Source organism: Lampetra fluviatilis, chromosome 8 (assembly GCF_964198595.1).
Source record: "Lampetra fluviatilis chromosome 8, kcLamFluv1.1, whole genome shotgun sequence".
NCBI lineage: Eukaryota > Metazoa > Chordata > Hyperoartia > Petromyzontiformes > Petromyzontidae > Lampetra > Lampetra fluviatilis.
Window position 1 is genome coordinate 9,247,401 of NC_136282.1, and position 22,136 is coordinate 9,269,536.

Consider the following 22,136-nt stretch of genomic DNA (forward strand, 5'->3'; position numbering starts at 1 on the left):
GATGGTAGCCTTCCTCTCCAAAGGCTACACTGTTGTGTGTGTGTGTATAATGAATAGGTCAGGACATCGTGTGAGGTTCATTACATGATTTAGAAAGGACTCCGTTATTATTTCATCTTCATGCCAGTCGCCAGTGTGAATAACATTTGCACTATTATTTCAGGGGGAAGCTGCAAAGTCTTGGCAACAAAGCAAAGCGTGTTCACCGTCGGCTAAATCTCATTATACGGGGTGTCAACAAAAACGAACCATACCGTCTATTACTCAGGAATCACAATCACGCAGCAGTTTGAGCTTGGTCGCGAAAACACTGTAACAAACACGCGCTCGCTCTCTCTCTCTCTCAGCCGTGCGAGGATTTCATCTGCGGGTGTCACAGCCCCCCCGTCTAATCCTCCACGTGTCCGCCGTGGTTGTTGGTGACGCACTCCGCGTCACCTCGGCCGCGATCGTTCCAAATGCTTCGGCCACGCTCAGGCTCGTGGGTTAAAGAACATCGATTGCGCGCGCATAAGAGAACGTATTGGCGAGCATTGCAATCACGCAGTTCAAGCCGCTGTCTCGTCAACAACATCTTGAACAATATTCATTTGCGGACGACCCGTGTCAATGAAGGCCACAAACACCTCTCCGTCCCCTACCCATGCCGTGTCAAGCAATGAGTTGTTTGTCCGTGTGTCTATGTTGTGTATCACTCTCTCTCTCTCTGTGGCTGTGTTGTCTCTCTCTCTGCTTGTGTGTGTGTCTGTGTTGTCTCTTTCTGCTTGTGTGTCTGTGTGTCTATGTTGTGTGTCACTCTCTCTCTCTGTGTTGTCTCTCTCTGCTTGTGTGTCTATGTTGTGTCTCTGTGTGTCTATGTTGTGTGTCACTCTCTCTCTCTCTCTGTGTTGTCTCTCTCTGCTTGTGTGTCAGTCTGTGTCTGTGTTGTCTCTTTCTGCTTGTGTGTCTGTCTGTGTCTGTGTTGTCTCTTTCTGCTTGTGTGTATATGTGTCTATGCTGTGTGTCACTCTCTCTCTGTGTCTGTGTTGTCTCTCTCTCTCTGCTTGTGTGTCTGTCTGTGTGTCCCCGTGTCTGTGTTTTGTCTCTCTCTCTCTCTCAAATTTAGTTCTACCTGATGACGATTGCTTGTGTTGCAATCGAAACGTCGTATTCTATTATTTAATTTATTTTCTTTCTCCGTGACTTTACCGAAAGAACCAAAGGGTAATTCCTGCAGTCACGAAAGCTTCAAATCAAGTTTGAGTTCTTTGTTTTTTTCTGTGCCATAAATCACCCACGCTGCTCGATGAGGGATGTCGTGAAGGGCTTCTGCTGAAGCAGTCGAGATATCATTTGCCGCTGTACTCATAGCATTGAGCGCGAGCCACAGCGCGCCTGCTCCACCTAAGCCGTCGGATCATAATTATTTATCTTCTTGGTTCTTTCGGTAAAGTCACGTAGAAGGGAAGTAATACAATAATAAAAATAAAACATAATAAAATAAAATAAAATAATTATTTTATTATGTTTTATTTGCATTATTTTATTACTTCCCTTCTACGTGATTTTATTTTATTATGTTTTATTTTTATTATTTTATTACTTCCCTTCTACGTGATTTTACCGAAAGAACCAAGAAGATGAATCCATGCGGTCACGAACGCTTTAAATCGAAACATAATTATTTCATCACGGATGATGGTACCGTGGTGGACCAATCATCCGTTCACTCTATAGCACTGCGTTATAAGGAAGGAGAGCACATTACAGGGAGATCGGCATCATTTGCATGCCGCACATTTAAGTCCGTGTCTCCCCGATCCAGATTTTCACGACAGAGATTTTACGCACTGATTACAAACTTTTTTTTATGGGCACATTGCGACGTGGCTTTTTTCATAATTAAGTTCAGTTTTCAAAAATAATTCCATCCTGCCATTGTCCGCCTCTTGTATTTGATCGCACTCAATCCGGTCTGTCTCCATTAGCTGCCCCAGGTTACTCGGTATACAAACGTGCGCGTGTTGTCAAGGTGAGACATTACCCCAACCCTAACCCAACAAGACGTTTCCAGTTGTTTAATGCGCAAACGACGAAGCGTGCGAACAGAGAGGCACGGAGACCTTCCAATAGATATCGCGCCTCGACGGGCTCTATCACGAGCGTACACTGAGAGGCAGAAAGGTGATTTTGCTGAATGTAGAGCGTACGTAAGTTAGAGGAACAGAAGTCACTTGAATAGGGAGTCACTTGTCGAGTTACATAGGGATCTATGTCAGAAGCTTTATGAATCCTGGAGAAATCCTGGAGAAATCCGATGAGCTATGAAGCTCTCTTTCAAAGGTGCCCAGTTGATGCCCAGTGGAGAGAGAGATTCACACAGTTACATGATTTCTTTAGACCTGCTTTTCGTGTTGTATTTGGTGCCCCCCCCCACACACCCACCTCCGAGTAGCACGGTTGGCTACGCACGGAGCGAAAGGAGTTCAGCGCGCACACTTCGAGGAATCACATTGAGCGTTAAGTTAAAGTAAGTGGACTTGGAAAGGACACGCCGCCACGAGGAAGATGGACATCCACCGCGGAGATGGAGCGATGGGATCAGCCCGTGTGCAGGCGTTTATTGGACTGTTGCATCGCGAGACGGCGAGAGACCGAGACGGTTTGGGGAGCACTTCATCCAGCGGTGGACAGATCCTGGCCGACGGTTATGATGAATCGTATACCGTGGAAACCATTCACAGTGGTTCATGACACAAGCGTATTCAATAATTTTGTTACGCACTTGCCTGAGCGCAGAGTACACGAGTCTGTCTTTGATGTGTTTTATATTTAGTTTATTCAACGGAGGTAGAACTCTATTAAATTGTCCTTCATTCGGGTCTTACGTGATTATTCCGCTGACGTACTTTCGTAGAATTTTGATCATTTAAAAATAGACAATACATTTATCTTCGTGGGCTATAATCGATGCCAGCTCGTATCCACGGTCATGTCCGTGGTGATTTCTAACATCAGGCCCGCGCCAATTCAGTCTTACCTTACGACAGCCATCGCTGATACACGATTCAATCTCCCAAAAGACGAAGGAGCTTGCTACGATTTCAATCGATCCGATACCCGAACGATGCGACGAGTCTCCCATTCGGCACTGCAACTGGACTCAGCAGTCGACCACCGTCACTGTGCACAGTTTACACATACGGAGCTTTGTCTGGTACACAAATGAAAGGTCAATATATACACACACACGCGTATTAGCCAAGAATAATAATTTCACCCTCTGCTCGTTTGTGTTGGGGGGCAGTAGTGCAGCAGTTAGCACTTCGCTGCGCTACGAACCTGGGCACCTGAGTTCGATTCTCGCTCAAGGCCAACACCAGTGACGATTATCTGAACCGGTCCTGGCCCTCCCCTAGGTCGACTCAGGCTCAAATGCATAACTGGTGCGATGTGTAAACATCGCCACGAGGGAGAGAAATGCGGTGATGGCCACCCACCCCCTTGTGTGCCGTGCTGGCCTTTATAGGCGCTCCATAAAAGCACTTGCCCCAAAAGTCTGTTAAGGCTAGAAGGGGGATCTTTGTCTTTGCATATATTGTGTGGGCCAGGCGATTGCTAATACATCAGCAATAGTGCATTGCATTTCTATGAACCCATGCGATCGGAGTTCCATTTCAGGCCACTGCTAACGGTGGCAATTATCTGAACCGACAGTGGACCTCATCGAGGTCGAACTCAGCGTTACATTTGTACCCGGTGCGATCGATAAACGTCTATTGGGGAGACAAAGGCGGTCAGGTATTGCTGCTGGTCACACGAACCCCTTCGTGACCTTAATAGGCGCTGACTAACAACACTTGCCTCAGTCTGTAATAAAAGGTTATACAGGGAGTCTCCAGTATTTAGTCTGGGTGTATTTGTTCCATTATCCTGATCAGTAGAAATGCCGAATTGTGCAGACGCGATTTCTGACAATGCAAAATCACTTTACTGTGATTACCAACGTTGAATCGATTAATTAAAAAGTCAGCCTTACTAATGCTACAATCACCATCGCTAGAGCTACATAAGCGCTTGCTTATCTTCGTGCGGCATGTTCTAAAAGTAAGATGCAACCCGTCTCTGCTGATACTCAAATTGTAAGACCATACCGACGTGGCCGATAAAAAATTCAACAACAACAAAAAACCCTCACTCAGCCCTTTATCACTTCACGGCTGGATGAAGGCCTCCCCCGTGCGTATGTCGATCGTGAGGGTCGGTGCGAGTCGGGTGAAAGACCGGTGTCGGTATAGTTCGCCAATGATGTTAGCCGTGAGCAGATGTCCAAAGTCAGGTCGCCGGTACACGGCCCACTGTGTCACCGCTCCCCACCACATCTACCCTCTCGCACGCAAATCGACAACAACACAACACCTACACGCTCATTTCTCATGGAATATTTTCCGCACAACAAAATCGCCCCCCCCTCCTCCTCTCTCAACCCTCTGGGTGAGTGGCTGGGTTGGTGGTGGAGGAGTTAATTTCTGGAGCTCGGCTCTGGACAGCTCCGGTTACAATGAAGCCCTGCACACACTCCACTCCAGCGGGAAGCACGGCAAGGCGACATGCACCCACCGTATGTCGGCAGCGCGATCATTTGGCCAAAGAGTAATCCCCGAACATTGGAATGTGACAAATGTTGTGATTCGAATGCTATTTGTATGGCAAGCCGTTTGTTGCTGTATTCCATTAATTATACTTTATACGGGTTTTTTTGTATTGTCGGTAGAATATTTAACACACGCATTTAACGCGTCATCAATTATAACCGACGACAAATCAAGCAAGGCGGTTAACTCGTCGCCCATGACCGAGGACGTTCCCGAAATAAGCCTCTTCAATATACCCTCGGACATTCAACACGCGTTATAAAGAATCGAACCCGGTGACGCGTATCACGCCACTAGATTTGAGCAACCTCCACGAAACGCGTCGACCCTCACCCCCTCACCCCCTCTCCCCCCACCACCAGCAGCAGCAGCCACGCGGTGCCTCTCTCCGCGCTCCACCAGACGCGCGCATCGTTCCCCGTGACGCGCAGGGGTTTGTGTCTCGTTCCACAGCGTCGTTCTCGCGGTGGTGGTTGGTGGAGTCGTTCTCGGGTCAAATGTTCGGTCCGGAGATTTTTTTTTTGGTTTGTTTGTCCAGACGATGGCGACATTGCTTCGAGTTCCTTGCGAACGACCAACAGCGGCGTGCTGCGGTGTTGGGACGGTCTTGCCAAGAAATACTAAAACGATTACCCCCACACCACTTCACGGTGGTCAATTGTGAGCATGCTATTACCGTGTTCTCCCGATTCGTGTGTGTGTGTGACCAGATTTGTGTAACTTTATTGCAGGGGGGGGGGGCTTCGTGTTTGGTGCGTCTTACTTTCCAGAGCGTATTATCATCCGCACAGCAACGGTAATCGAGGTAGCTATGCAAATATGGCTCGACAGATGAGCTGCGTGGACGCCAATTACCTGGTTATAAAAGGTATGCTGGTGTTACCATCATTACGATTGCTATCGCGGAAAGTCTAGCCCCACGCTCTCATTCAAAGGAGCATTATTCTAATCCAGAGAGCGTACTTCAATTTAAGACTAATTTTTTTATTCACTAATTTTTAAAACCTTTTTATTACCGCATAGCGATTTTTCAGTAAAAAAAATTGAGCAAATACGCACGAAATATTTTTTTTTGCTTTTAAATCCCATACAGTGGTATCATTTAGCTTTTAAAATCAATACGCGCTAGAAGGGTCCAACAATCTGCACCCTACCGCTGAGCATCGCATGGACACGTGTACTGGAGTCCTTGTGCGTGTGAGCTCATCTCCAGGGGGTCAAACACAAGGCCTCACACGGCCTGCATGTGTTGCCAGGTGATGACTCTGGGACACAGAGGAGCTCAGCTTCACTTATTTGTCTTGGCCTAGTCGGTAGCAACCCAGTGAACATATGCAACGTTGTTGTCCTTCCCCCCCCACTCCGATTAGCACGGGTGGCTACGTACGGTGCAAAAGAAGTTCAACATTAAACGGGTTGGAACAAGGTTTGCCCAGCGTTGCATGTGAACTTTGGAGGGATGGCACTGTGAGACCCCGCTTGATTATGAAAAACTGGGCCTAGAAACCTGAACCATTTTGTCCCCGAGGTTTAAAATCTGAGTTTTGGTAAGGGCCACATTCCGAGCAACGATGGCCCTTTCATTGTGTACACAAGCGGCCACGCACGAAACGTGACACGTGCTGTGTTCAATAAGGGAAAGGTGTGTCCTAATACCGAAAGAATAACGAGACATCCGTGACTAATCGATGACTTGGTGGGCAGCAGAGAGCAGTACTGCTCGCGTTCCCACATCTACAGGCTCCGGCCTTCACCGACCGCCACTAAGTAGCGCGACGTACGATCAAGTAATCCCCCACCCTAACCAAACACGCCCTGGGAAGGCCCTCGTGCAGCAGCGGGGTGGTCCAAAAAAAAACAACGGCTATCCATGTGACACGTGATCAAAGATTGCGCATTGACTCCCCCCGCTGTTTTTGTTCTATTCCTATTCCGGCTGCTGTAGATAACTGTCGCGAGCCACACCCAGCACCATGGAGTCGCAGGTGCCTCCACTGCTCGACTTGTCGGGCCCCTCCTCGTCCCCGTGCGGCGCCGCCTCCACCGCCGCCTCCACCGCCGCCGCCTCCGCCGATCTGCCCGCCGAGCTCCGCCCGGCCGAGGCGGTGGTGCTGTGCCTGCTCCTGTCGGCCTCGTGGCTCGCGTCCGTCGCGGGCAACGCCCTCGTGTGCCTGGTCATCCACCGCAGCCGCCGCACCCAGTCCACCACCAACTACTTCGTGGTGTCGGTGGCGTGCTCCGACCTGCTGCTGGCCGGCACGGCCGCGCCCCTCGCGGCGCTGCAGGTGGCGATGTCGGGACGCTGGGTGGCGGGCGACGGCGTGTGCCGGGTGGCGAGGCTCGCGCTGTACCTGGCGCCGGCCGCCCAGATCTACGTGCTGCTGTCCATCTGCCTCGACCGCTTCTACACCATCGTCTACCCGCTGAGCTTCAAGGTGTCCCGTGAGAAGGCCAAGCGCATGATCGGCGCCTCCTGGACCCTCACGGCCGTCCTGGCGTTGCCGGCGTTGTACTTCTACCGCGCGCGGGAGGGCTGGCCGGTGAGCTGCGCGTCGTACCTGCCGTACACCTGGGAGGGGCTGCTTTACGGCTGCCTGCTGCTGCTGCTCGCGTTCGTGCTGCCCTGCGTCTTCATGGTCCTCTTCTACCTGAAAATCGTCAAGTACATCTGGAGGATCGGCTCCAACGGGCGCACGGTGCAGCGCACCATGAACAGCGTGCCGCGCACCAAGGTCAAAACCATCAAGATGTTTCTCATCCTCAACGCGGTCTTTCTCACTTCGTGGCTGCCCTTCTTCGCGCTCCAGGTCTGGCACCCGGGCGAGGACGAGCGAGCGGGCTCCGCCTCCACGTTCCTCGTGGTCTCGGCCCTGGCGCTCAGCTGCTCGGCCGCCAAGCCGACGCTCTACTGGGTGTACAACTCGAACTTCCGCCGCGGAGTCAAGGAGACGTTCTGCATGGCGCCCATGAAGTGCTACCGCAGCAACGCCTACACCATCACGACGAGCTCGCGCATCGCCAAGAAGAACCACGTGGGCATCGTGGACCTGCCCGCGCCCAACAAGACCGTCACCAAGGACACGGTCTACGAGACGTTCGACAGGGACGCCAAGGAGAAGAAACTCGCCTGGCCCATAAACACAAACTCGCCCAACACGTTCGTATGACAGCGATGACGGCGACGACGACGGCGATGGCGGCGAACTCTGGACACGCCTTCGCTTTGCGCGATTCATCTTGCAAGAGGTCACGATGGTACTTCTCCCGATGTAACCCGATTATTATTTTGGGTGCAGATAACGCGCGCAGTCAATATTTGGTGGTGATACATGGTGGAGCCGACAAGTGGGAGAGGACCACGACTCGTAAATCAGATGCCGGGGGATGCACGGAGACCTCCCTTGGTGTCCAGTTTCGTACCAATGTACAGATCTGGCGACGTCACCCACAACAGCACAGCCCATGATACAAGGGTGACTACAACCCACTGGACCGAGGGCATTATCATGGCCTCTCTGGCATCACAAGAGGCAGGCTACTGGAACACTTGCTACTAATTATTATTAATGCTATGGACACAGTCGAATAATGTAAAATACTGTACATACGCATGGCAATGAAATACAGGGTGAAATGATGCAGGACTTTTTACGTATGTAAATGTCACTTGGGATCACTTTTGTTTCCTCGTTCCCTGAGGGAAGGGGTCTGCCGATTGCACTCGCCTGCTTTGTTTGTATGGGTTCGTCATCACAACGGGGAGAGAGGATGGGAGGGGGCGCTGCAGTGGCCACTGCAACCAAGCCGTTCCAACGCAAACCAAAGCAGTCAACGGAATGGATGAACGTATCGATTGTTACCAAGTCGAGCTGAAAAATGACACACAGGCTAGATGTATTGCGTGCGTAACGGTTGCGCAAAAAAAGCGAAAGCGATATTTTTTTGTTTAAATAAAGCAGAAGCCATTTCAAGGTGTTGACGTGTCTCGTTCACGTTACTTAACGACTTGCGATTCATGTTTTTCGAGGCCTCGATCAAAAGTTCACAAATATTTGCTGGCACACATAAGCACCACGTGCCATGGTTAAATATATATATATAAATACATACGTACAGCCCCTTATCGATCCACTCGTGGATGAAAGCCACCCGACGCTGTCTGGCCATGGGGGTTGTTTGACGATACGTCACCACGGTTGGCTGCGTATGGTGCGAAAGAAGTTCAACATGCATAGATGAAGGTCAGTGAATGCTGCGCAAGCTTGTCGCGGGGATTTGTTCAGATATCGCTCGCCACTGGTGTGAGCATGGCTGGCAATCGAACTCAAGTCTCACCGATTAATAGTGAAATGCGCTAACTACTGCGCCACCACTCTACTCACACCATTAGTTAATGCAGTCTAATTGTCTCATTTATCTACTGCTGCTGTTGCTGCTGCTACAGCATGTTGCTATGAACAAACTGCTCCTAATCACAGTTTGCAAACAGATATGAATTTACATTGCAAACAAGGTCATCTAAAATCTATTTCGATTTAAAGCTTTCGTGACTGCAGGGATTCATCTTCTTGGTTCTTTCGGTAAAGTCACATAGAAACGTCGTGAGAATTGTTTTATTATGTTTTATTTTTATTATTTTATTATTTCCCTTCTACGTGACTAAAATCTATTGTTCCAAAAAAATTCTAAACACGAGGCAGCCACTGGAGCAAAGTAGAAACGCATTTGTTTTGGCAACTGCATTGCGCTCGTGTTCCCGTTGGGCCTGCCTCGGCTTGAGTGCTTCTATTGACCTTGGTTTTTCTAGGCAGCCATCGGCATGGTCCACCCCAACTCGGCAATTGTCGAACCTCTTCCCCGCGTCCTTCGCCGCGTCCGTCGGTTGTGAGTTGCAGTGGAGCTCATTGACAGCTCACTGCTTTAGCGGTGACCCCGTGCTGGGCAGAGGTCTCACGTCCAAGGGAGACACGCATGCGTGCGGTTGCATGGGACACATTGTGGCACTCGTGTTTGTAATTTAGAAGGCATCGGGTGCAATTGTAGGCTTGCGATAAGTAATGCAACATAAGCATGAAAGAGAACATGCAAACGCCAGTCGTCCTCGCAGCAACGGCTTTTGGCTAACCATCGCACGCTTTCAGATGCACTTCTGTGGCCGTCTGGAACGCTCTTCCTTCCGATATTAGGAAACCACTGGAGCTACACACTTTTAAATATACATTGAAAACTCATTTCTTTAGAACTTATTTTGGTGATTAGTTTGTTGTCTTTCCCCCGTACCTCCGATTAGCACGTTTGGCTACGTAAGAAAGAAGTTCAACATATCCATATATACAGCGTCAGTGTTGTTGGCAGAAATGTTGCACTGGATAAGACGTGCGCAGGATGAGGAATGGCCAGTTGCCAAGACACGAGTCCAGTGACCCAGGGAAGACTGAAGAGCTAGGATATTCTTAGTTCACATCTAAAGGTCTCTGTAGGAGTCTGTGGTACTCTGTGTGAGTCTGTGGGTCTCTGTGTGAGTACGTGGGTCTCCGTGTTAGCCTACGCATCTCTGTCCCAGTCTGTGGGCCTCTGAGTATAGGGCAGATGTTGTGATGCTGTCAGGGCAGACCTTGGAGGTCGCGCATCTGCTGCTCAGCATCTGCAGGATTTGGCGGACGGTATAAACCGTTGGCGAGCAAGTGGTGGCATCAGCATCTATGTCCATGTTGGCATCTTTATTGGCTGCGATGTCGTTTTTCTGCCGAGGTCACAAGGGTTTTCGTTGGCTTCCCCAACACCACGTCGCGGCATACTGGCACACATTGGGAGTCAGGGTGTCGGGGTGTTGCAGAGCTCGCGAAGGCAATCTATTTTGGGGGCATTTGCAGAGGAGCGGACGAGTCTATAACCGTCGCCGAGTTTGGAAAGCCATTCAGATGGCGGCTGGGACCGCCAGATGGATTCCATTTGCGATGATAGGGTGTTGGGCAATGATTGGCGATGGAGGAGGTAGTCGCACATCCCCGCGTGCAGTTCTGATGCAGCAAGTGAGGGTAAATGGGAAAGGGGGCACATAGCAGAGTGGAATGGTGAGCCACATTTTTTTTGCAACAGTGCACACAACACTGTAGGAGTGACACACTCCCAGAAGGCCGTGTGGTTGATGGAATGTGTAAAAAATATATACACACGCTTTTGCATTTTACTCACGTGGAAGGACAGATATGGGAAGGAGGGGGTAATTGGGTGCATCATTTATTTTGTGTTGATACGTGTCCACCATGAGGATGAAAATGTACACTGCCTCACCACGAGTTTTGTTTTTGCCCTTTTGTCAAAGTATCGTTCTGAGCAACATCCCTGCCGCATCAGATCAAGCTCCTGACCGATGACCACCCACACCCTCCGTAAACACTGGCTGTAGATTGGAAATAGAAAAATACCACGATGTTTGGATGAACCAAAAAAATGCACTCAGGGGTTCAAGGAGTTCAGGCGCTCACTACCCCCCCTCCATCCTCCCCTCCCCACCACCGTCCCCAACATCATCAACCCCTCCACGTCTGCTCCACCCACTCAGCACTCACCATTACCAAACACACGCAACAAACACAGGGAGCACACCCATTATTATCAGATTGAGTAATCAATTGACGTGCGGGAGATGCATGATGTTCCCAATCATTGTCTTACAATGTATAATGGAAAACCTGACGGTCCTTTGTCAATTCACTGCTGGCTGACGAAGCCCTCCTCCTTCCCACGCCGTGCCTGCTACGGCATAAATCAGAATCTTAATTTATCCCGGAGAAATTCGATGAGCTCTGAGGCTCTTTTCACAGATGACCACACTTGTCTACACTGGTCGGTACGTGTTTCTGAAGGGGCGGTGGGAGGGTACTTACTCAGGAACATTTCAGACACAGTCCGAAACACCACTGACGTCAGATTTAGTCGGGAATCGAACCTTTTTGCATCGCGCCTCAGCTAACCGCTGCACCACCGCTCCACCCAATTAATTTTCAAGAGCCAATTTAATTTTTTGGTTAAGTTTACAAATAACGAGTTCGCATTCTGACATTCAAACGAAGGTTTTGTGCTGCCCATCCGCTGCTGAAACGAAGCCCTCTCCACGCCGCGCTGTCGTGCGGGTGGCTTTTGATTGGATGGCGATGACATCACCCGCTGATCAATTCCCCACCAGGGTCGCTCTGAGTGAGCGATTTTGACGGAGCCCTCTCAGCTTTTCATCGGCCCCCACACCCCCCACCCCGCCTCATCCGATCCGACACAGAGCATCGGCTCCGGCGGACCCTGCCCATTCATCGAGCCAAACGCTGCCCCTCAACGCTGCCCCTCAACGTTGCGTGCAGAGGTGGGGAGGCGGCGGCGGGGGGGTGGAAGGAATAACGAGAGGAGCACACGCTGCTCACCAGCAGATGACCACCCGCTGGGGTGTTCTATACGCGGTGAGTGGACGTTGCACAAATATGGCAAAGCGTGTGAGACCACGGGAACGGTTGTGTGTTGTGCAGGAGGATCTCGAGGCGGATTTGGTCGGGTTTCGAGGATAAGGTGTCGGTGGCGACGCAAAGGCTGAAGGGAAACGAGAAGGAGCTCACGGACGCCCCGAGCCGTTAGCTCGATCGAGCAGTGCCAGGATTCATGCACAAATATTTAGGTGTATGAAACATCAGCTATGGAGGTCAAATCTTAAGAAGCGTAGCAAGCGCCTTCACATGAAAATGTCATCCATCTCAATTTTGGCTTTATTTTTTTATCTCAATAAATCTCTTATTTTTGTTAGAAATGTATCTAATCTCACTACATCTCTTGTCTGCATCTCTGCTGTTATCTCATTCGGGTGTTGTTAATTTACAGTGGCTCGCACCGCATGCCCACTGACATTCTGTCTCCGTACCGAACAATGACCTGGTATCCAATTCACAGTCTTTTTTCTTCCCAATAAGCACCATTTATTCACAAGAGAATTGTTTGCAAAATGGACAAGACAGATTTGTTTTCATGTGCTTCCAAAAAAGTATATACCCTGCTCATGAACAGGATACAAATACATGTCCATCATATGTTGTTGAATACATGCGCATTGAAGATGCAATAAATACGTTTCAAGCCGAGCGAACATCTAGACATCTGTAAAAAAAAAAGAAAAAATAACTTTATAGCTCATCGGATTCCTCCAGTGTAAATATTCCGAAGCTCCACGCCAGCCCGCGGGATGGAGGTGGAGCACCCCCCTCCCCCCCCTCCAGCCAGGGGCGCAACTATGGGGTTGTGCCAAGTCGGCATCAAGCAGGCCCCGAATCAACAGATAAACAACAACAAATGTTTAAGAAAAATAATTGTAAAAATCTTATTCATTCAAAATTACCTGCGGTCCACCATGGACCACGCCCGATCAACGCATCTGGCTATCGTATCAGTAAAGCAGCGGAGAGTTGCCCCCTTTGAGGGAATCAGAGACCGATGAGCCGGCGTGAAAGCAAGATGCGTGAAAACTTAATTGTGATTATTGTACCTTAAAATAGTTTTAACACGTAGGCTTTCGCGACCAATATTATACATAATAGAGGGGTTTTTTTTACAGAGGGTTTTTTTAACCCCTCTATTTAAGACCGAAACAAGAGGATTTATCCACAAATATGTCTGTCGCCTGTTGATGCTAGTTGTAATTACTCGCGAAACGTCGCACTCGAATTGTCAATGTTGTGGGTTTCTTCTCCAACACACCGGTGTGCTGTACTCGTAACGAATTTGCATATTTTGTTCACGTGGCAAATCTTACGAAGTGGCTGTGTCGGGTGGCGGCGGGTTTAACGACACATTTATATTTACGCGATCTAGCCCAAAAAACCCTCTTATGGATACATCTTTTATTTCATGAATACTGTCACTGTGAGACTGCCTTCCTCGAAACCCAAAGCACAGTGCAACTAAAATAATAATATTGTTAAGGCCTACATATTATTCAATTCGGGTTAAAAAAAACATCCGTAGCTATGTCAGTAAAAGTGAGTCGGGAGAAAGGAGTAGGGGGGAGGTCAGAGTCGCATCTCGCATATACTTCGTTGAAATACTTAGTCGCTTCGCCCATGCCTCCAGCCATGCGTTGGCCCAATCGTGGCCACGTGGCGGGCACGAGCGCGATGTGCCCCACAGCTTAAGTTACGTCACGACGCAAGCGCCGCCCCACGTGGGTGCTGACCAATCAGGCGCCGAGCCCCTAACAAACAAAGGCGCGCACACGAGGGAACAGGGCCTCAAGCGCCGAGCAAAAAGGTCACGCCACGGGCAACGGAGAGCCCCCACTCGCTCATCTCCACGGGCGGCCCCGAGCGGTGAAAATTACCAATTCCCATCACGGGACCCAGTCTAATCCCCCACCACCACCATAATGATGCCACCGCTGTGTGTTTGTGTAAGCATCAATTTGTGTGTGGGTTTGCGTATGTCCTGTGCGCTTGTGTGTACCGTGTATGTCTGCGCCTTGAACCGCGCGAACCCGAGTTCAATTCCCGCTCCTGAGAAATAGCTGGCAAATATTTGAACCGGTCCTGGCATCCTCGAGGTCAGTGGTTCTTAACCCGGGGTGCATGCAGCCCCTGTGGCTGCTAGATGCCCTTTGTGGGGGTGCGAGACATGCCACGTTTTTTTTTAGAAGGTAAATAATCGAAACCCCAAATTAAGCACTGGCACATCAGTACAACTACTTTGTTTCATCACATCGATGTGTTTAATAACATTCTATTTTTTTAAAAATACGATTGAGAGCGAAAGGGGTTGCTGGCTGCAGTGAAGGTTAAGAATCACCGCTCGAGGCCGACTCAAGCTTCCACGAGTACCTGGCGCAGTGTGAGCGTCACCATTGGGGGGACAAAGGTGAAGATCGCGCGAGAGGGTGGTGCCAGACCGCCGTTGTCTCCTCAATGCTCATGTTTACACACTGCGCCAAGTACCAACTTAAGTCTGAGTCAACCTAGGGGTGGCTCAGGACCGGTTCAGATATTCGTCCGCGTTGTTTTTCCCGTGAGCGTGAATTGAACTCGGGTTGCGAGGTTCGTAGCCCGTTGCGCCAATCGTTCCGCCACCGCTCCCCCTACACACACACACAAACTTAAACGTGAAACTGAACACCTAAAGTCCTTCAACGTCAACATCCTTTAACGACCAGAGTGCATGGTCTGCCTGCCAGCCAGCTGGAGCGTAGCGCGCTGTTGTAACCTTGGAAGGTGCTTGACTTGTCATATGTAACTTTACATAGCGTGCACATTTCCCCAGATTTCCTGCTTACAGCTGTTCCTTTTTTTTAAAGTTCCTCCAGACCCGCTCCTTTAGTGTGATAATTGTTATTTTAGGCACGCTCTGCACGGCAGCTGGTGCCGTATAAAATATTACCAATGGAAATAATGGAGTGGAGTGCAGGGGGAGAGGACGGGCGTAAGGAGGAACACACACACACACGTGTTATGTTCAGTCCAGCAGCTTTACCAGACTCTACTCCCTCTGGTCCGTCACCCTATCAACCGCGACTTCTAGTATCCACTGGGAAGGGTCTGACAAACAAACCCTCCTATTAATTCTAGATTTGAAGCTTTCGTGACTGCAAGGATTCATATTCTAAGGTTTTCGGTAAAGTCACGTAGGTAAAAAATGAAAATTATAATTAATAAAAGTAAAATTAAAATAAAATAAAAAAAATATTTAATTTTTTTCTTCTTGGTTCTTTCGGTAAAGTCACGTAGAAGGGAAGTAATAAAGTAATACAAATAAAACATAATAAAATAAAACATAATAAAATTCTTTTATATAAAACATAATAAAATTATGTTTTATTTTTATTATTTTATTACTTCCCTTCTATGTGACTTTACCGAAAGAACCAAGAAGATGAATCCCTGCAGTCACGAAAGCTTTAAATCGAAAATTATTTAACTTTTATTAATTATAATTTTTTACCTACGTGACTTTACCGAACAACTTAGAATACAAACCCTCCTATTATCAGTGACGCTATTGTTACTATTCTTATCGATTTTCCGTGCTTTTTACACTTCATCATTTTCCGAATAGCTTCCGATTATCTGCAATTTTTTTTACGGGTAAGAGGAGTCGTAATATCCGCGGCTTTTGCCCTACGAGTCAGTAGAAAAAGATCGCGGAAGATTGGATCCACGATATTGGTTCCCCATACCACCACGGAACACGTTCCTTCGGAGTGGGCAGGTAGGAACTTGGTTGGACAGCGCATTCGTGCATGACAGACAGACAAATAATCCCTGGTGGGCAGTGTGGAACCTGTTGTTCCTACTTGTATAAGATATTTATTGTACAAATTAAGTCATGACACGCTGCACGCACCCGATGTTTGGTAATAACCACCGAAATAAATTAAGCCAAAGTTTTAGTGTGTGTCTAAATGTGTGTTCATATGTTACTCAAGGGCAACCGATTCAATTTATGTATTCCCCGTTGGATGTTTACCAATCACCAGGCACGTGCAGCGTGTAACGACCTTATTTTCATTTGAACGGACAAGATAAAGGGCAACTGTGGAAAATGCCCGCGGTGAGTCGCAAGGCTGGTTTGTGTAATTGTCTGGAAATCCATCGAACACTTACAGAGGAGGACCCTTGCAGTTGTTGACAACACCTAGACAGATTCAGGTAGGATGCTCTGTTTTGCAAATCCGAGGGAGTCAGTCGAAGTAGCCTTCGTTGATGGTTCAGCAACAGAGCACACCCATCGATTCAGGGAACTCGACACATTCGTCGACAACGCTGCCTTGAAAGGAAAAAGATAGTTCGTAATCGTCGACGTTTCGAGAAATGGCCCTTCTCATGAAGAATTTTTTTGAGTTTTTATGCTTATGCCCCACTGCCAATGCAGCAACATCACCGAATAATTCATTAATGTATTCAGAGATTCATTTCGTATTGAAATAGTTTCCGGGGCCTCCCAATTGAAGCAGAAGATTGGTGCTGGATACAACCGCATTTGAAAATTAGTTTTGTAATTGTGATCCTTACCCGTGTATCGAGAGTTACATTTTAATGTGCAATATTTTTGAGGGACGATGTGTTGGCTTGGTGTGACCTGGGACTGTTGTTGTTGTTGATGTTTTTCCGTGCAAGTCGCCTCTGAAAAAGAGCTAAGGGCTCACTTGGGCCTTACCTGGTAAAATGAAAATAAATAAATAAAACATCGTTAATAGGCTTTGAACGATTCACCCGTTCTACGAATCGAGGACTTGGGAGCGTGGTTCGTTGAACGAATCGATTTATTTTGCCGTTGTGCTGTTCGTTTTCCACGAATCTATCTCCCGGACTATAAGACGCACTTCAAAACAAGACCGGAGGCGGGGTGTGCGTCTTATAATCCGATAGGTGCGTGCGTGTGTGTTTGTGTGGGAGCGGTAGTGGAGTGGTTAGCGCGCTGCGCTACGAACCCGGCGACTCGAGTTCGATTCCAGCTCACGGCCAACACCAGTGGCGATTTTCGAAACTAGTCCTGAGCCTCCCCTAAGTCGAATCAGCCTCAAATGAGTACCTAATGCCGTTTTTAAACATCGCTACTGGGAAGACAAAGGCGGTCGGGCGTGGTGCTGGCCACCCACCCCCTCGTATACCATTCCAGCCTTAATATGTGCTCGCTAACAGCACTTGCCCCAACATTCTATAAAGGCTATACGGGGGATATTTATTTTTTCTTTAAGAACATACTTGTATTGGCAAGTGTTGGGTGCGTTTCACTTTTTGGAGCGCATCTTTAAATCTGGAGAATAGAATATGCTACATGAATGAGAAATAATAGATTCTTACACGCACGATTCTGAAGCATTAATCGTACACGAAATGAACCATCTTATAAAACGCAACTATTTTGTTTTTATTTTACCAGGTAAGGCCCACTGAGCTATGTAGCATCATTTTCAGAAGCGACCTGGCCACAAATGATAGCTCAACGAAGTGGCTTATCATGTGGACATTTACAGCAGCCAAAGAGCCGTACTATACTTGGGTAGTGTCAACGATTCAGAGTTTATAGGAGGCACCTTCTTTATTAACAACTTCCACAGTCTCCATAATATAGGTTTTTTTGGGTCAGATCGCGTTATTTATAAATGTGTCGTAACCCTCCACCACCTGACACGGCTAAACAGTCAAAAATGTGTCACGTTTTATTTTTCAAAGGACAAAATAATTCACTTTTTTAGCCCACCGGTGTGCTGAAGAGAGAATCAACAGCATTTTAAAATTTGAGTCGTACGACGTTTCGCTGGTAATTACAATCAGCTTCATCGGGCAAGAATGGTGAAGCTCTCCTGTTGGTCCCGGTCTTAAATAGAGCAGCAGCAGGGTGACGTCATCATTTAATTCAATCTGGCGCAGTGATTCGAGGCAAAGAGGGGGAGGGTATTGTAATTATATAGATTGGTAATCATTCTCGAATCACTGCACCAGATTGAATTAAATGATGACGTCACCCTGCTGCTGCTCTATTTAAGAGCGGGAGCAACTGGAGAGCTTCACCATTCTTGCCTGATGAAGCTGATTGTAATTATCAGCGAAACGTCGTACTCAAACTTTAAAATGCTGTTGATTTTCTCTTCAACACACCGGTGGGCTAAAGAAGTGAATTATTTTGTCCTTTGAAAAAAAAAACGTGACACATTTTTTACTGTTTGGCCGTGTCGGGTGGTGGAGGGTTACGACACATTTATAAATAACGCGATCTGACCCAAAAAAAACCTACATTATGAATAATATTGGTGGCGAAAGCCTACGTTTTCCACAGTCTCGTCCACACACTCTCCACAGTAGCCTCGCCTGTACACAACACGAGCCGTCTAACACTGACGCCGCTGACTGAGATAGACAACTACTCTCCTCCGCAGCGCGACGTCTAGCGGAGACGTGTAGCGACGACGAGACGAGTCCACTCCCAGCACCGACAGCCTCGAGCCCCCCGCTCCCGGCTCCTTTTATGCTCCCAGCGCGGCCTGGCCCCGCCCTGACCGCGCCTCCCTTCTCGAACCCGCCAGCAGGTTCCAGGGGCCTCTAGATTGGGTCCTCCATGACCCTTGCCCCAGTTCCTCCCCTCTGCCGGCACCCCGTGCACACACGCCCTCACCGGCGTGTGCGCTGTCTGTCCACCACAGTTGCCGCTGCTGCTGTCCACCAACCAGCGTTATTACACTACACTTGGATGGGCGATCACCGTACGGAACAGGTGTTATAGGCTGCGGAAAACTCGCGTGCAGTTCTATGCTCCCAGGTTTATGCTCTTGGCCAACACTGACCAGCGTAGAGGTCAAATAATCCCTACGACCCGCACAGCGTGGGCAGGCCCTCCGTCAGCAGTGGACTGAGGGTGTTTCGTGTTTCCAGAGACTGCAGTGACAAGAGTAATTCAAGTGTCGTGGTTCCAGGGTCGCGCGATTCTATTCAACTGCGAATGGTTTTCATTTTGTTGAATGTAACGCCCTCTATTGGCCCGAAGTGGGTTCACGTGAACTGAACACAACGGAAACGTTGAGTCTCGCACGCAAACTCATCATATTCGCCAACAACAACATTTAAATCTCCATGTTAATCAATGAATCGATGCATTGATACAGCCCTAGTTGGCAGTGAAGCATGGCTTGTTTGCTCTCAAGATCGCCATAAATCAGAATCGCTTTTTTTTCCTTTCAACACGGCAATGATTCATTAAGAACGACGAACAACAAAACATTTAACTTGGGGGCCGTCCATAAATGACGTTACGCACCTGGGGGGGGGGTCAGACATTTGTGACGATGTGTGACGAGGGGGGGGGGTTAAAAAATGTGACGTCACATCAAAATGCACAACTTTAAATAAATATAGACAACACGTTCTACTTAATTAAATAGACGTTTTAATAAATGTTTTCTCCTACAACATCAAAGTGCAGCGCCACATTAAATACGCACTACAATGACAATAGTTTAAAGCGATTTCAAGCATGTTTATATTTGGGGGGGGGGCAGAGCTTTGTGACGTCATATTTGAGGAGGGGTCTGACTTTTTGTGACGTCGTGTGACGAAGGAGGGGGGGGGGGTCAAAAATCGTCCTAAATCGCGTGACGTCATTTATGGACGGTCCCAAAGTCGGGGAGATGAATCTCTATCAGTAAAAGTGTTGCTGGCTATGCTGTTGCTGGCTAGCTGGCTGAGATGGGTCACATTTTGCTCCTCCAACGTATTTTGGCGAACTCAAGGGCCGGTGTTCTCTTCATTGGAAGGCCCTCGGGCCACTTGGAAGCACCCCCCCCCCCCCCCGGTGGCATTTCGTGCGGCCCGCTGACGTGCGGCACCCAGTGCCGAATTAAGCTAGTGCGGGGCCTGTAGCAAATGTTATAAAGGGGGGCCCTAAATTAAAAACCACACAAATATTCAACACATCTTTTTTAATTTAACACGTAGGCTTTCGCGACTAATATTATTCATAATATAGGTTTTTTGGGTCAGATCGCGTTATTTATAAATGTGTCGTAACGCTCAACCACCCGACACGGCCAAACAGTAAAAAATGTGTCACGTTTTTCAAAGGACAAAATAATTCACTTCTTTAGCCCACCGGTGTGCTGAAGAGAGATTTTTTTACTTTGCACAGTAAAGTAATTGTATTTTTTTTCATTTGCTATACAGACAGATACTACGACAAATCGCTAACCTTAAACACCCAGTCGTTCATAAAAGTTGAAGGCGGTATAGTACTGTAGTAATAGAGCAAGTGCAGAATCACTGAACTTGAATCGATAACTTGAATGCATTTAGCGCAGGGGCCCTTGAAAGTGCGGAGCCCGTAGCATGTGTAGCTACTAGACGTGTAGCTACTACTACATGTGTAGTAGCTACTACATGTGTAGTAGCTACTACATGTGTAACTACTACATGTGTAGTAGCTACTACATGTGTAGTAGCTACTACATGTGTAACTACTACATGTGTAGCTGCTACATGTGTAGTAGCTACTAGATATGTAGCTACTACATGTGTAGCTTCTACACGTGTAGTGTCTCGGACCGCATCCGTGAACATAAAGCTGACCTGAAACACGGTAGGACAAACACCTCAGCCGTGGCAGATCACTGTTACAATTCAGTGGGTTCACATGACATTGACTTCTCCAAGACAGAGGTTCTCTGCAAGCCATCTGGCTACCATGAGAGTTTCGTTCATGAGGCGATCCACATATACAAACACAGAGACAATTTCAACCGAGAAGATGGATTCTGGCTCAGCAATCATTGGAAGGACGTAATAAACCACTTCGGATCTTAACTGATTGTTGTTCACGTTTATGGTGACTTTCAGACCGCAGTGCACTCACTGGCATTAACTGTGTATCTTGTGTTCTCCACAGGGAATGCATTATTTGCTCCGCTGCGGATCTCCTGCCACCGTTTTCCCATTCACATGTTTCATTGCTTCTACATACTATTAACATGCCCTCCCTTTGTTAATGCTACCCCCCCCCCCCTCCCTTTGGTGCTGCTGATCCTGCATAATGCATGGGCATAATATGACTTTGAAACCCCCCCCGCCCACCTCCTACGCATTTACCATGAATATGCTAAATTCCTCTTGATATGCACATTCTTTTGTTAAGGCTCTCTTTTTCTTCCACCTCCAACTCAGCTTATATATAAGCTCCTAGCTTGGCAGTGTCTCATTCTTCACCTGAAGACGGCTGCTTGCGTTGTAGCCGAAACGTCGTGAGAATTGTTTTATGTTTTATTTTTATTATTTTATTACTTCCCTTCTACGTGACTTTACCGAAAGAACCAAGAAGATGAATCCTTGCAGTCACGAAAGCTTTAAATCGAAATTTAGCTACTCCATATGTAGCTACTACACGTGTAGTAGCCACTACACGTGTAATAGCTACTACATGTGTAGCTACTACACGTGTAGTAGCTCCTACATGTGTAGCTACTACATGTGTAGCTGCTACATGTGTAGCTACTACACTTGTGCTACTCGGCTAATCCGTCACTGGCGGCGGCACACCGACAATACACAAATGCGAGAACCCCCTTGCCGGCGTTACTCTTTGGTTCTTTCGGTAAAGTCACCTTTGCAGGAGGTGTGGCGGCCCTCACACTGATGGTGTCCTACATGCGAAAGTGACCCCCACACCCGCCCCCCCCGCTATGAAAATTTAGCGAAGAACCACTGCACAGAGAGGTTCGAAATGCACTTCTTCAGAGCCACCACCACCAGCACCATCATCATCATCATCAATTAAAATGACTCAGATGGGAAAGTGTTGCGAGTGGGCACGGCGGCGAGTAAAAGCGCGTGAATGTGGAGTGGTTTGGCCGAGCTCCGAGGGCGGGCAGGAGGGAATTAGCCGAGCAACACCGGCGACGATTATCTGAGCCGGTCCTAGGCCTCCCCTAGATCGACTCAGCCTCAAAATGAGTACCCCTCTTCTGCGATGTGTAAACATCGCCACTGGAGTGACAAA

The 22,136-nt window shown here is 48.2% G+C and overlaps 1 protein-coding gene across 4 annotated transcripts in view; it reads left to right on the forward strand.

Moving 5' to 3' along the window:
- Positions 1–8,601, forward strand: part of GPR19 (G protein-coupled receptor 19) — a 13,015-nt gene extending 4,414 nt beyond the window's left edge. For 3 of the 4 annotated variants that reach the window (XM_078858803.1, XM_078858801.1, XM_078858802.1), the window contains exon 2: positions 6,580–8,601. In XM_078858803.1, coding sequence (XP_078714929.1) covers positions 6,608–7,801 — 1,194 coding nt within the window. In that variant the 5' untranslated portion in view covers positions 6,580–6,607 and the 3' untranslated portion in view covers positions 7,802–8,601. Of the gene's footprint in view, positions 1–5,239; positions 5,295–6,579 lie in introns of those variants that run through there. The other variant, XM_078858804.1, reaches the window with a different exon arrangement.
- Positions 8,602–22,136: the final 13,535 nt, after the last annotated feature.